This window comes from Mobula hypostoma, chromosome 2 (genome assembly GCF_963921235.1).
Source record: "Mobula hypostoma chromosome 2, sMobHyp1.1, whole genome shotgun sequence".
Classification (NCBI taxonomy): domain Eukaryota; kingdom Metazoa; phylum Chordata; class Chondrichthyes; order Myliobatiformes; family Myliobatidae; genus Mobula; species Mobula hypostoma.
The window spans coordinates 120,033,831-120,049,802 of NC_086098.1; the positions used below are offsets into that span (position 1 = coordinate 120,033,831).

Below are 15,972 nucleotides of genomic sequence, written 5' to 3' on the forward strand. Positions count from 1 at the left end.
TGTAGGGTGACTTGCTGCTTCCTAGAAATTAGCAATTGTTATCCACTTAAGGATCAATCAAATCCTTCCAGTTATAGACCTATTTCACTAACTTCACATGTATGTAAGATAATGGAATGAATGGTTATAGCAAAGCTTTCTTATTTTGTGGAAAGCAACGGAAAATTAGCTGTATACCATTCTGGATTTCGGAAAGGGAGAATGACCATGGACTCGTTCAGTTTGGAATCTGTTATTTTTAAGGCACAAGTTAATAAAGAATCGGTGCTAACAACAGGAATTTTGCAGATGCTGGAAATTCAAGCAACACACATCAAAGTTGCTGGTGAACGCAGCAGGCCAAGCAGCATCTCTAGGAAGAGATACAGTCGACGTTTCAGGCTGAGACCCTTCGTCAGGGCTAACTGAAGGAAGAGTTAGTAAGAGATTTGAAAGTGGGAGGGGAAGGGGGAGATCCAAATTGATAGGAGAAGACAGGAGGGGGAGGGATGGAGCCAAGAGCTGGACAGGTGATTGGCAAAGGGGATATGAGAGGATCATGGGACAGGAGGTCCGGGGAGAAAGACAAGGGTGGGGGGAACCCAGAGGATGGGCAAGGGGTATAGTCAGAGGGACAGAGGGAGAAAAAGGAGAGTGAGAGAAAGAATGTGTGTATAAAAATAAATAACAGATGGGGTACGAGGGGGAGGTGGGGCCTTAGCGGAAGTTAGAGAAGTCGATGTTCATGCCATCAGGTTGAAGGCTACCCAGACGGAATATAAGGTGTTGTTCCTCCAACCTGAGTGTGGCTTCATCTTTACAGTAGAGGAGGCCATGGATAGACATGTCAGAATGGGAATGGGATGTGGAATTAAAATGTGTGGCCGCTGGGAGATCCTGCTTTCTCTGGCAGACAGAGCGTCGGTGTTCAGCAAAGTGGTCTCCCAGTCTGCGTCGGGTCTCGCCAATATATAGAAGGCCACATCGGGAGCACCGGACGCGGTATATCACCTCAGTCGACTCACAGGTGAAGTGTCGCCTCACCTGGAAGGACTGTTTGGGGCCCTGAATAGTGGTAAGGGAGGAAGTGTAAGGGCATGTGTAGCACTTGCTCCGCTTACACGGATAAGTGCCAGGAGGGAGATCAGTGGGGAGGGATGAGGGGGACGAATGGACAAGGGAGTCGCGTAGGGAGCGATCCCTGCAGAAAGCAGAGACGGGGGGGAGGGAAAGATGTGGTTTGTGGTGGGATCCCGTTGGAGGTGGCGGAAGTTACGGAGAATAATATGTTGGACCCGGAGGCTGGTGGGGTGGTAGGTGAGGACCAGGGTAACCCTATTCCTAGTGGGGTGGCGGGAGGATGGAGTGAAAGCAGATGTGTGTGAAATGGGGGAGATGCGTTTGAGAGCAGAGTTGATAGTGGAGGAAGGGAAGCCCCTTTCTTTAAAAAAGGACGACATCTCCCTCGTCCTGGAATGAAAAGCCTCATCCTGAGAGCAGATGCGGCGGAGACGGAGGAATTCTGAGAAGGGGATGGCACTTTTGCAAGAGACAGGATGAGAAGAGGAATAGTCCAGATAGCTGTGGTCAGTAGGCTTATAGTAGACATCAGTGGATAAGCTGTCTCCAGAGACAGAGAATCGAATCGGTGCTAGCAGTTTGATGTGCAGAAAGCTTATGATATGTTATGGACACGGGGTGCTGCTTAAACTGAAGAAAATGCGAATGGGTGGTAGAATATTCAATTGGATTCAAGATCTTTTATGTGATAGAAAGATACAGATTTAGGGAACAACCTTCTCGAAGGAGTATGAGATAGAGTGTAGCCCACTCCTTTTTAATATTATGATTAATGATAACAATTGATATAATTGTTGAAGAAAGTGCAAAAATGGGTCTATCTATCAATTGCAAAAAGACAGAATATATGGTGATATCCAGAAAGAAGGAGAATCCTATCTGCAGGCTGAGAATAAACGGGGAAGACATAAAACAAGTACAGAACCTTTGCTACTTACGAAGCTGGGTGACATCAGATGGCAGGTGCGACTTGGACATTAAAAGAAGAATAGGGATGGCAAAAGACACCTTTATGAGAATGAGGAGCATACTGACCAATACTAAACTAGGCATGACAACCTGCCTCAGAGTACTGAAATGTTACGTTTATCCAGTTATGTTATATGGATCAGAATGTTGGACAATGTCTAGTAACATGAGGAAACGAATTGTAGCAGCAGAGATGTGGTTTTTGAGGAGGATGCAAAGAATATCATGGACAAAATGAATACCTAACGAGGATGTCATGAACAGAGCAAACACAAAAAGAGAAATAATGTATGAGATCATGAAAAGGCAACGTAACTTCATTGGACATGTGATTAGGAAAGAGGAGTTAGAATGCACGGTAATTATGGGAAAGATTGAAGGGAAGAAAGCAAGAAGAAGACAAAGACAAATGATGATGGAGACAGCAGCCAGAGAACTGGAAATGAATACCAATGAATTGATCCACTTGACCCAAAACAGGAGTGTGTGGGCCATGGCAGTCAAAGCTCAAACTGGGCATGGCACCTGATGATGATTAATGATAAGTTCTTAAAGTTAGGCTCAGACATTTCCAAATCATTATATGCTGATGATGGCGCAGTGTGGAAGAGGAGCAAGAATGTAAATTATATAGTTAGGAAAATGCGGGCAGCTATTAATAGAAGAAAGGGGATGTAGGTGGGGGTTTAAATTTTTTGTTGCAAAGTTATTTGTTTTTCTAAAATAAACATAACACCCACAATTGTTCTCAAGTTATTTGTTAAATCTCTTAAACAAGAGTGGGTGATTAAGTTTCAAGGTATGCGGATGGACACAAGGCTAACATGGAAGGCGTGTGTAAATAAAATTCTAGAGAAATGTTAAAAATTGCCTTAATGTGATCAGCTGCTTAGTTGAGTGTGAGTGAGGTATGAGGAGGACAGTTAGACAAATGCATTTACTTTAATCAGATCTGTCTTTGATTATGGATGTGTTGCTTATGGTTCAGCCTCACCAGTGGTTTTAAAACCCCTAGATAAAGTTCAAGCTCAAGCATTGGGATTATGTTGTGGTGCTATTAAATTGTCCCCAATTTTGGCATCACTGGTAGAAATGGGTGAAGTACCTTTACATCTATGCAGGTTATGGTTAACATAGGAGGACATAAATTTAGTCATCCAATATTGGCAACATTAGTGGGGTGTTGGGAGCACTGCTTTCAGAAGGTCTTTAGTTTTGTGTGGCTGAAAAATGAATGGGCACAAAATCTTGGATTGTTTAATGTGGAATATGGTCCCAGTATGCTCCTTTTTGTTGCTCCTCTACAATACATGCAAGGCAGATATTATGGCTTCTTACATATCTACACAGATGGATCCATTGACAAGTCATTCAAATGTTTCTGTTCATGTTCCAAAGTTTCAGGTGACTATTAAGAAAAGATTATTAGCCAAAGTATCAGTATTCATGTCTAAGATGGTTACTATCATTTTAGCTTTGAAATGGGTCGAAGAAGTGTGTACTTCTATGCTCTGATTGTTCTCAGTTTTTTCATCTATTAAAACAGGTTATTTCAAATTATACGCCAGACATTCTTCTTGAGATTGGATATTGTTTGTTGAGGCTGCAGGGTCTAGGCTTGTGTATACATTTCTTATGGGTCCCTGCCCATGTTGGAGTTGAAGGAAATAAAGTGGCAGACATTCTAGCCAGGCAATCACTTAAAATTAGGGATATAATATTGTGATGCCTTTACATAAAGGGGAGGTGAAAACCACAGTTTAAAAAGTCTATTTGATCACTGTGACATCAAAGTTAGGATAAGAAAAGGAAAGGATGGCATTTATATAAAATTTAGAGGTTGGTGAGAACTCAACTGGGAGATGGGTATAAAAGGAGGGAAGAAGTTATACTTACACGTTTACAGACTGGACATACTAAGTTGAATAATTCCTTCTTGAGAATTTAAATGCATGATAGGGGCATTTATCTTGTTTGAATGCAATTCCTATGAGATGCAAAGGAAACATCTAATTGCTAAGTTGAGATCTTTGGGACAGATATAGTTTAACATGAAATATTTGTTAGCATATCACTGCCATTGTAATGTATATAAATACTTTTTGAAAAGCATTAGATTTTTTTGATATTTAAGTTTTTTTTGAGGGGAGAGGGAATTTAGTGGGTATATTACTTGTCTCTTTGCTCCACCCTCCAACTCAGTAGATGATGGTAATACTACACTTTATGTTGGTCTGCCAACCACCATTAAATTTTACAAGAATAATAAGAAGAAAAACTTAGTGAGTTAAAATATGGGTAGCAATGTTTTACATGAGCTTAAAATTAGGGTGGGTTCAGAGTGAGAGGCCAGTCAAGAGAACTTTGGAGGATTCACGTGTAGAGACAGCAAAGAAATGGATGATTATAGTTGCAGATGAGCTAATGCTGATGAGGGAAGGGTGCAAGAACTGGCAGTGTTGTGGGGAGTGGACATAAGAGTTTGAAGCAATCACAGCAGATGAAGGTTACAGAATCTCACCACATATCATATAGAATGTTAAGAATGTGACTAGTCCAGATCAGTTTCTTTACTAACTGTAGCTAACTGTATGGTTGTCAGAATAACTTAAAAGGTGTTATAGGTCCATAAGTACATGTTTACCAAAATATAAATATATAATTGTATAATCATTCTATTTGAATATGAAATGTAGCTTATTTGTAAAATGTTTTTCGAGTGTTTTAGATCATCATAAGGGTCAAGCTTGCCAGTGTTGGATTTTTGGACAACGTATTGCTGGCTCAGAAATTTTTTGTACTTTACAAACTCTGTGAAGAGCAGCTGACTAAACAGGTAAGTAGCAGTCATTGATTAGTTCAGTCACTTACATGCTGTTTATAGGAATAATGCCTTTGGCAAAGGGAAAGATGAGAATTCCCTGATCCTCAGAAAATTGACTGCTTTATGACATGGTCAAATTGTATTTGGTTTTATCTAACATTAAAAGGCGGAAACTTCATGCTTGGGTAATCTGAAGTAAAATAATGAAGATAGATTATATATCTAGAGATTGTATTCCTTAAGGTCATAGCACAGAAACAAGCTTTTTGGCCCACCTAGTCCATGCCAAAGCGTTTAAACTGCTTAGGCCCATCGACCTGCACCTGGACCATAGTTCTCGATTCCCCTCACATCTACGTACCTATCAAAACTTCTCTTAAACATTTAAATCAAAATCACATCCACCACTTGCACTGGCTGCTCATTCCACACTGTCACCATCCTCTGAGTGAAGATGTTTCCCATCATGTTCCTCTTAAACATTTCACCTTTCACGCTTAACCCATGACCTCTAGTTATAGTCTCACCTGACCTCAGTAGAAAAAGCTAGCTTGGATTTACTCTGTCTATATCCCTCATAATTTTGTATACCTCAACCATATTTCCCTTCAATCTTCTACATTCTAGAGAATAGCATTCTAACCTATTCAATCTTTCCTTATAACTCAGCTTCTCCAATCCCGGCAACATTCTTGTAAATTTTCTCTGTGTTCTTTAAATCTTATTTACATCTCGTGTTTATTATTTACATATTCCCTGTAGTTAGGTGACCAAACTGCACACAATACTCCAAATTATACCTCACTAATGTCTTATACAACTTCAACATAACATCCCAACCCCTGTACTCAATACTTCGATCTATGAAGACAAATGTTCTTTACTACCCTATCTACCTGTTACACCACTTTCAATAAATTAAGGACCTGTGTTTCAAGACCCTTTGTTCTACCGCACTCCTTAGTTTCCTACTGTTTACTATGTAAGACCTACCCTGGTTGGTCCTCCCAAAGTGCAACACCTTACACTTCTCTGCATTAAGTTCCATCTGCCATTTTTCAGCCCACTTTTCCTGCTGCTCTAGATCACATTGCAAGCTTTGATAGTCTTCCTTGCTGTCCACCTCACCCCCAATCTTGGTGTCATCTGCAAATTTGCTGATCCACTTAACCACACTATCATCCAGATCTTTGATATAGATGACAAATAACAACAGACCCAGCACCAGTCCCTGCGGCACTCCACTAGTTACAGGCTTTTAATCAGAGAAGCAACAATCTACTTCCTTGAACTCAACAAACTAAGAGTTGGTATAGATGAATTAATTGATGGAATAGATAGAATAGTTGGAGGCTATCCCACTGAATATGATTCAAACAAGAAGGCAAAACCTTAATATATGACTTGGTTACACAGAATATTGTCAGAAAAAAGTCCTTCATACAAGGAGTACTTGAAGCTGTAGTTATTGAGTAAATGCAATATACTTCGTAGATGGTGCAGACTTTGTAGAGTGAATGTCTGTGGTGCCACTCAAGAGGGCTACTTTGATCTTAATGGTGCCAAGTTTCTTAAGCGTAATAGAATATAGAACAAAGCACAGGGACAGGCCCTTTGGCTCACCATGTCTGTACCAACCACTATGCTAAATCTAATTTATCACACTTAGAATTATCCCTTTATGTCCCTCTATTCCCTAATTGTTTGTATGTCTGTCTAAATACCTCTTAAATGATGCTATCATGTATGTTCTATCACCTACCTTGGAAGCATATTCTTGGGGCCTATCATTCTCCATGTATACTCTAATCTAGGAAACATCTAGGTAATCTAGGTAAAATGTGCGCATGCGCCGGTTGTGCATGCAGCCTGTTACAGCCGTTCCGACTAGTGTTCTTACTTTTTTTCTTCTTACTTTTTTAACTTACGTTATTTGTTGTATTTTTTTTCACGGTAACACGTTGAAGCTGCACCCTCTCTAACATGCTGGTGGAGAGAGTTTTATTTGGGTTTTTAGCGCTGGAAATAGTTACATTCAGACACGTCTCATTATCGGGGCAGCAGTACGGTCGCATTGTTTATTCCAAGGACCTGCTGATTGCGCTTATGCCGGCCGGTTTAGCGAACAGAGCAGCGGACACCCCTGCTGAAATCTGGAGGAAAACACATAGAGGATGCAGAGGGGGATGACAAAGGCGAGGAAAGAGGACTGGGTCGAGACAACAGAGACTTATGCAGAAGAGGAGTTTGGTGTGTAATAAAATGGACGAGTTGACGGCGCTAGCCAGGAGTCAGAGAACATTTCAGGAGTGCAGTGTTATGTGCTTTACTGAAACAGGGCTGCACGAGGACATACCTGACCAAAACTTTTCCATGGAGGGCTTCCAGACCGTTCAGGCTGACTGGAAGTGCACTGAGAGCGGTAAGCGTAAAGGAGTTGGGGGCTTGCTGTTCTGGTTAACAACAGATGGTGCAATCCTGGTCATATTACGATTGAGGAAAGTGTTTGTAGACCGGATATTGTACTTTTGCTGTTGGACTCTGGCAATATTCCACCGAGATACAACACTGGGCGTCATGGGAGGTTGTTCCTGCCTGTGGCCATCAAACTTTGCAGCTCCTCCCATGGAGGGTCAGACACCCTAAGCCAATAGGCTGGTCCTGGACTTATTTCCATCTGGCATAGTTTTCATATTGTTGTTTGATTGTTTGTGGTTTTTGTATTGCTATATTTATCCTCTATTCTTGGTTGGTGCAGCTGTAACAAAACCCAATTTCCCTCGGGATCAATAAAGTATATCTATCTATCTATCTATCTAGCTATCCTTTTCAACCTCTTTTGTACCTTGTCCAAAGCCTCCACATCCTTTCTATAGTGTGGCAAGTAGATCTGAACATATTTCTCCAAATGTGGCATGACCAAAGTTTTATACAACTGAACAACATGAATTTCTAGTTTATTCCTTTGGTACCCTGACCGATGAAGGCAGTCAGGGAGCTATGAACTTGCATCCCAAGAACTTCTGGACCCCAACACTCATATGTGTTCCCAGGTTAAAGCGAAGCTTATCGTACTCTTGTTGTGCAGTGAAAGTAGTAAAAGTGCATCATGGTGTTAGAACACAGCATTGTCACATTCTTTTAACCACAATATTAATGTGGCTGATTCAGCTGCGGTCTGGCAGGTGGGTTTGGCAAGAAATTTTCAGGTGGAGAGAAGAAAAATTTCATGAATGTTGTCAAATTCCTGTCATACTATGTAAGATCCACAGTGACTCATGGAAATCCTTGATACATGCCCACTGAAAATAGAGGAGTATTCAAAGTAGCATTGAGAAACTTGAGTCCAATCAGCTTAAACATATGGAAGGCTCAGCCTGAACTGCAGAAGGATTGTATAACTCTCAGTCTACCCACCTGAAATACCACTACTACCATACCATCATTCAAACACGTCTCTCTCAACTGTGACAGAGTATGTGGGTTCCATCTTAGCCTAATCAGTCACCTTGAAGGCCAAAAATAGTGCCAGTAAGCCATTCTCAGTGTCAAAGAAGGTTGGACTGGGGGTCACAGTGGTGCAGTTAGTGGAGCCCCACCTTCCATTGCCAGAGATCTGCATTCAATCCCTACCTCAGCTGCTATCTGTGTAGATTTCACCCACTTTCCTTGTAAATTGAGTGTTTTCTCTAGGTATCCTGGTTCCACCCACATTCCAAAGAAATGTGCATTTGTAAGTTAATTGACCACTGTGAATTGTCTTTAGTGTGTAGCTGAGTGGTAGAATCATGGGAGGTTGATGAGAATGTGGGAAGAATAAGAAATGGGATTAATCTAGTGTGGTGGTTAATGCTCAGTGTGGACTCTATGAGCTGAAGAAAGTTTCTAGGTTGTATCTCTTTATATGAAAAAGTAAGATGTTATCAGATAGTGTTACTAAGTCATTCCAGGAGTTAGACTCAGTACTGATAAAGGATTGGCAGTATATTGTTAGGTTGAGATTGTGTGTGACATGTATAACGTGCAGATAAGTGATTGCATTCCATGCACCTGCCATTCTTTATTTTATTTGGAGATACAGCAGACACAGTTCTGCTGTGAGCCAGCACTGCCCAATAACACCCATATGATCAACTAACCAACTAACCTGTATGTCTTTGGAATGTGGGAGGAAACCAGAGTATCAGGAGGAAAGCCACACAGTCACAGAGAGAAGATACAAACTCTTTACAAGCAGAATTGAACCTTGTTCACTGGTGCTATAATAGCATTACACTAACCACCATGCTAACGTGCTACTTATTCTTTTGTGTGTTAGAAATCTCAGGTTATGGAGATGCAGGTACAGAAACAGAGAAGGCTAACATTTCCAGATGACACATAGTCAGTCGTGGTGTAAGAAATAAATGTGGTGACTGGGTGCCAATCAAGTGGCTGGTTTGCCTTGAGTGATATTGAGTATTGTTACAGATGCATCTACCCAGACACATGGAATATATTCCATCTCATTCTTGTAGTCGCAGCATTAAACTGGGTGATCCAGTTAATATCTTCTAAGATTTCGACAAGACATTAACAGGTAGATTGGGAAAAGTTTCAAGGATTTATTCACAGCCTCATCAAGAAAGGTGTAATAGCACAAGAACATGGAATTTCCTGACTACTCATGTGGAGAAAAAGCAATTGAGTTTCTTGCCAATAGTATTTTTCATCCTGTGGATGGTGGAGGAACTCTAAAATGGTAACAATTTGACAAGGGTAGGTGGTTTGATTATGTATTGTTGGAGATGGTTGCTTGATGCAAACATTGCTTGCTGCTTAGTAACTGTGCACCCCTGAATTTTCTCCAGCTCTTGCCATTCGCAGATACATTCTGTCTCATTTTAATGAAGAGTTATGAATGAAGTTAAAAATTATGCAATCTCCTATAAACCCCCCACTTTTGATTTTAAAATGGAAGGAGCAATTCATAAATTAGCTGAAGATGGGTATCATGAGTTATTCCTGTGCCAGTGTCATAGTTGAGATGATTAAAAACAAATTAGCTTTAACTATTCTTCTGTGAGGTATGATTTCACAGATTTTCCTTTGATGGCCATCGTTATATGTCATAATCAGTCAAATGCTGTTCAATGTAAAAGATATTTGTTCTCATCTGAACTCTGCTTTGCTCTTCTATCCCTGTTTGACTAAGGCTGTATTGAAGTCTGGAGCTAATTGATCCTGGCAAACCCCAGACTGAGCATCTGTGAGCAGGTTATTGGTGTGTAAGTGCTACATCATGACACAGTTAAAAACACTGCTTTGTTGATAATTGTTAAATGGGAAGGATTTAGATTGATTTGTTTCCTCGTGTCTTTTGGGACAAAGACATAATGTGGGCAATTTTCTTTTTAGGGAAGCAAATCTGCCTAATATATATATATTAGGCAGATTTATATATATAAATATATATATAAATCTATATATTTCTTCAGTGTAGTTGACTCTAGCTGCCTCCCAGACTCAGGGTAATTAGAATCAGGATCAGGTTGAATATCACTGTCATGTATCATGAAATAGTTGTTTTGTGGCAGCAGTACATTGCAATACATAATTAAAAAACTATAAATTACAATAAGCAATTTATATATAAATAGTGCAAAAAGAGAGCAAAAAAAGGAAAAAATAGTGAGGTAGTGTACATGGATTCATGGGTTCTAAAATGTTGAGTGTCTTCAGGCTCCTGTACCACCTCCTTGATTGTAGAAATGAAAAGAGGGCATGTTCTGGGTGATGGGGGTCCTTAATGACAGATGCCACCTTTTTGAAGCATCACGTTTTGAAGATGTCCTTAATGCTGGGGAGACTAGTGCCCATGATGGAGTTGGCTGAGTTTGCAACTTTCAACAGCTTTTTCTGATCCTGTACAGTGTCCCCTCCACATCAGATGGTGATGCAACCAGTTAGAGTGCTCTCAACGGCAGATCTGTAGAAATTTGTGGGCGTCGGAAAACCTGTGCCGACCAACTGGCAGGAGTGTTCAAGGACATCTTCAGACTTTCACTGATGTAGTCAGAGGTTCCCACTGTCTTTAAAAAAGGTGATAGTCATACCAGTGCCCAAGAAGAGAAGGGTGAGCAGGATGGAGAATAAATACTAGCATAACCAGCAAAAGCCCACATCCTGTAAATTATTACATTTCAAAAGTCTTGAAGTGGTACAGTCCATGCGGTGAAGGTATTCCTAAAATTTTGACGTAGAGACAATGAAACAAACGAACGAATTTCTTGGTCAAAATAGGACATAGAATATAGAAAAATACAGCACAGGAACAGGCCCTTTGGCCTGCAATGTTGTGTGAACTAATTAAACTAGTATTTAAATGCCAAATTAAAATAGTCTCTTCTGCCTACACAACGTCCAGATCCCTCCATTCGCTGCACGTTATGTGCCTATCTGAAACTGCTTAAACATCTTTATCATATTTTCCCCTGGTACCAGCACTGGCAGTAATTTCCATGTACCCACTAACCTCTATGTAAAAATCTTGCCCTGCCCATCTCCCTTGAACTTACCCCCTCTCACCTTCAATGTGTGCTTTCTAATATTAGACATGTATAGTATAAGGTGCAATAAATGTAACTGCACTCTTTAAGAATGGAGGGAGCCAAAAGGCAAGAAATTATAGGCCAGTTAGCCTGATCTCAGTGCTTGAGAATATGTTGGAAACCATCATTAATGATGATGTTACGAGTTACTTGGAGGCACATGGTAAAATAAGCTGAAGTCAGCGTGGTTTTCTTAATGGCAAATCCTGCCTGACAAATCTGTTTCAGGAAATACAGGCAGGATGAACAATGAAGAGTCAGTGAGTGTTGTTTACTAGGATTTTCAGTGAACAATGAAGAGTCAGTGAGTGTTGTTTACTAGGATTTTCAGAAGGTCTTTGACAAAGTGCAACACATGAGGCTGCTAAACAGACTAAGAGCCCATGGTATTACAAAAAGGATACTAGTGTAGATGGAAGGGTAGCTGACTGGCAGGAGGCATAGAGTGAGAAGAAAGGGGGCCTTTTCTGTTTAGCTGCTGGTGACTAGTGGTGTTCTGCAAGGGTTGTTGGGATCGCTTATTTTCACGTTATATGTCAATAATGGAATTGATGGCTTTGTGGCCAAGTTTACAGACAATACAAAGATAAGTGCAGAGCCGGGGAGTCTGTAGGAGGATTTGGACAGATTGAGAGAATGGGCAAAGACGTGGCAGATTGAGTAGAGTGTAGCGATGGCTCTGGGCATGTACTTATTGGAGTTTAGATGAATGAGGAAGGGATCTCATTGGTTATATATCAAAAGTCCTAAATAGAGTGGATGTGGAGGAGATGTTTCCTATAATTGTGGAGTCTAGGGCCAGAGGGCACAGCTTCAGTGTACAAGGAAGTCCTTTGAGAACAGAGATGAGGAAGAACTTCTTCAGACAAAGAGTGGTGAATTGGTGGAATTCATTGCCACGGATGGCTGTGGAAGCCAAGTCATTGAGTATATTTAAAGTGGAGGTTGATATGTCTTTCACAAACAAGAGAAAATCAGCAGATGCTGGAAATCCAAGCAGCACACACAAAATGCTGGAGAAACTCAGCAGACATTTTGTGTGTGTTGATAGTTATGGCACCAAAGATTACAGGGAGAAGGCAGGTGAATGAGTTTGAAAGGGACAATACATTAGGCATGAAGGAATGACAGAGCAGATTCGTTGGGGCAAATTCCCTAATTCTGCTCCTGTGTTTTATGGTCTAAACTCAGTGCTTCGACTAATAAACAGAAACATGCTATATGCCTTTTGTTATTACTCTATTAACCTGTTTAGCCATTTACAGGGTGCTATGTACTTCGACAACTATAAAGGATCTTGCCTTTTTGATTTAGTTTCCCAAAGTACAACACTCACATTTGGCAGGATTAAACTCCATTGGTCATTTCTCTGCCCATATGTCCAAAAGATCCCTTAACTATCTTCTACACTATCTATGATACCTTTCTATCATTTACAAACTTACTTACCCTATATTTATATACAGTGCCTATAAAAAGTATTTACCCATGCCGTCCCCCCCCTCCCCTGGAAGTTTTCATGTTTTATTGTTTTACAACATTGAATCACAGTGGATTTAATTTGGCTTTTTTGACACTGATCAACAGAAAAGACACTTTTGTGTCAAAGTGAAAACAAATTTCAACAAATTGGTATAAATTTATTCCAAAAAGCTCACTTTGTAGAGCGTTGGTATAATCATTCGGTTGGGAAACAGCTCTGTATCTAGCACACTTCTTCATTTATTACATATGAAAATCTCTGTTATACCCTCACTAAGTTTGAGCAATGGAGTCATAGAGTCATATAGTACAGAAACCAGCCCGTTACCTTACCATATCCATGCTAACCTTTTTTGTCCATTTTCACTAGTCCCATTTGCTGGCCCATTTTCTTCTGTGCCTTGCCTTTTCAAATGCATGTCCAATTGCCTCTTAAACTTGTGATAGTATAATCAATAAGTCAACCAGTTGGTGTGTAAAAAATATTTCTCCTCCAATCTCCTTTAAAAATCCTTCTTCTTGCCTTAGACCTATGCCCTCATGTTTTTGATATCCCCGCCATGAGAAAAAGATTCTAAATATCTACCCTAAATATACCTTTTCCGTCTAAGCTACAGCCCCTTTTGTTCCATATTGACAACAATCCTATTATGCAGCCCTTAATTTTGAAGTCCATATATACCACATCAAATGCATTTCCTTCATTGTTCCTCTCTGTTGCTTCTCCAAAAAAAAAGAAAACAGTTCTTTGGAGCTGTGAAGCGGTAGCTCTAATGAATTGTTTCAACCTTCAGCTCAGCTACTTTCTGTGTGGTGTTTTCATATTCTCTTTTATGATCACAATGTGTCATCAAGGGCTCTGTTTCCTACCATATGCAAGTTGGTAAGTTAATTATCCACTACAAATTGCTCTTAGTGTGTAGGTGGATGGATAGAATCTGGGTACATGAGGAAGAATAAAAAGGAGTCAGTGTAGGATTGTAATAAATGAGTACATGGGTTTAGTGAGGTGAACTTCCTTTCACCATGCTGTATGACACTATGACTCTTGAGTTATGGCCAATCAGGTAGGTACAATTTAGCAAAACTATTTTCGCTTTCTTGAATCAATCCACACTTGTCCCTAACCATTTGGCTGACTTCATTCTCAAGTAAACACTTCAGAAAAATGCATTAGCTGTGAAGTATTTCTTGAATTTTTTCACTTAATGGTTAGAAAAAAGAACAGTAAGTCAGATTCTCCACAGAGTAATTGGCATCATACAAAAATTATTGATTGATTGTTTAATTTACAGAACATTTGTTTTAATAGAACTTTAATGTATGCACAATGACTCCCTCTCCTCATGAATTCTTTTGTTCATGTTTGGCCCAAGAATCAGATAACTTCTTGTGCTGAATTATGCTTGTACAACTCAAACTGGAAACTGGTTTGCTTAATAAATAACATATTGGACTATAAGTCATTTCATTCAGCATTCTGGTTATGATTATTTTTATCAACTGCTTGTAGGTTCATTATGACTTTGGGTTGAGAAATATTCTTTCTGTCTTGAGAACACTGGGAGCTCAGAAGAGAGCGCGACCAGAAGACAGTGAGTCAACAATTGTCATGAGAGTTTTAAGAGACATGAATCTATCTAAATTGGTAAGAGAGAGTTGGAGATGATTTTAAGTGTATTTTAAATGAAGAAATATTCTTCCAAAATAAAATTCAATGTACCAGTTAAGATAGAACAATGACATCAGCAGAACCAAATTTTAGAAATATGGCACAGTGCATAAACACTACTATATATTATGTATTTAGCATAAGTGATTAAGTTTGAATAATATACTGTATATAAAATCATGAGGTGAATGCATGTGGTCTTCTTTCCCCAGGAAAGGGAAACGTAAAATTAGAGGGCATAGGTTTAATGTGAAAAATGAACAATTTAAAGGGGATTTGTGGAGCATCTTCTTCTTGCTGGGGGTGGTATATATATGGAATGAACTGCTGGATAAAATGGTTGAGGCAGGTGCAGTGTGTGAAAAACTTACCTCTGACATCCCCCTTGTACCTACTTCCAATCACCTTAAAACTATGCCCCCTCATGTTAGCCACCTCAGCCCTGGGAAATAGCATCTGGCTATGCGCACGATTAATGCCTTTCATCATCTTATACACCACTATCAGGTCATCTCTCATCCTCTGTCACTCCAAGGAGAAAAGGCCAAGATGACTCAATCTATTCTCATAAGGCACGCTCTCCAATCCAGGCAACATTCTTGAAAATCTCCTCTGCACTCTCTCTATAGTATCAACATCATTCCTGTAGTGAGGTGACCAGAACTGAACACAGTACATCACACCCTTGGAAGTGTTCGTGTTTTATTGTTTTACAGTATTGAATCACCGTGGATTTAATTTGGCTTTTTTTGACACTGATCAACAGAAAAAAAGCATTGGGATTGTGAGTGAACAGCCCTTTTCAAGTCCAGCCACAAATCCTCAATTGGATTGAGGTCTAGACTCTGACTCTGACTCCAGAACATTAACTTTGCTTGTTCTTAAGCCATTCCTGTCTAGCTTTGGATTTATGCTTGGGGTCACTTTCTTGCTGGAAAACAAATGTTCTCCCAAGTAACACACATAAAAGTTGCTGGTGAACGCAGCAGGCCAGGCAGCATCTCTAGGAAGAGGTGCAGTCGACGTTTCAGGCCGAGACCCTTCGTCAGGACTAACTGAAGGAAGAGTGAGTAAGGGATTTGAAAGTTGGAGGGGGAGGGGGAGGTCCAAAATGATAGGAGAAGACAGGAGGGGGAGGGATGGAGCCAAGAGCTGGACAGGTGATAGGCAAAAGGGATACGAGAGGATCATGGGATAGGAGGTCCGGGAAGAAAGACAAGGGGGGGTACCCAGAGGATGGGCAAGGGGTATATTCAGAGGGACAGAGGGAGAAAAAGGAGAGTGAGAGAAAGAATGTGTGCATAAAAATGAGTAACAGCTGGGGTACGAGGGGGAGGTGGGGCATTAGTGGAAGTTAGAGAAGTCGATGTTCATGC

General features: G+C 40.3%; 1 protein-coding gene across 1 annotated transcript in view; it reads left to right on the plus strand.

Moving 5' to 3' along the window:
• The window catches only part of LOC134357440 (dynein axonemal heavy chain 8-like), a 1,088,497-nt gene that overhangs the window by 648,013 nt on the left and 424,512 nt on the right, over positions 1 to 15,972 (plus strand). Inside the window, exons 47-48 of the mRNA XM_063069028.1 lie at positions 4,757 to 4,864; positions 14,438 to 14,572. Coding sequence (XP_062925098.1) covers positions 4,757 to 4,864; positions 14,438 to 14,572 — 243 coding nt within the window. The remainder of the gene's footprint in view (positions 1 to 4,756; positions 4,865 to 14,437; positions 14,573 to 15,972) is intronic.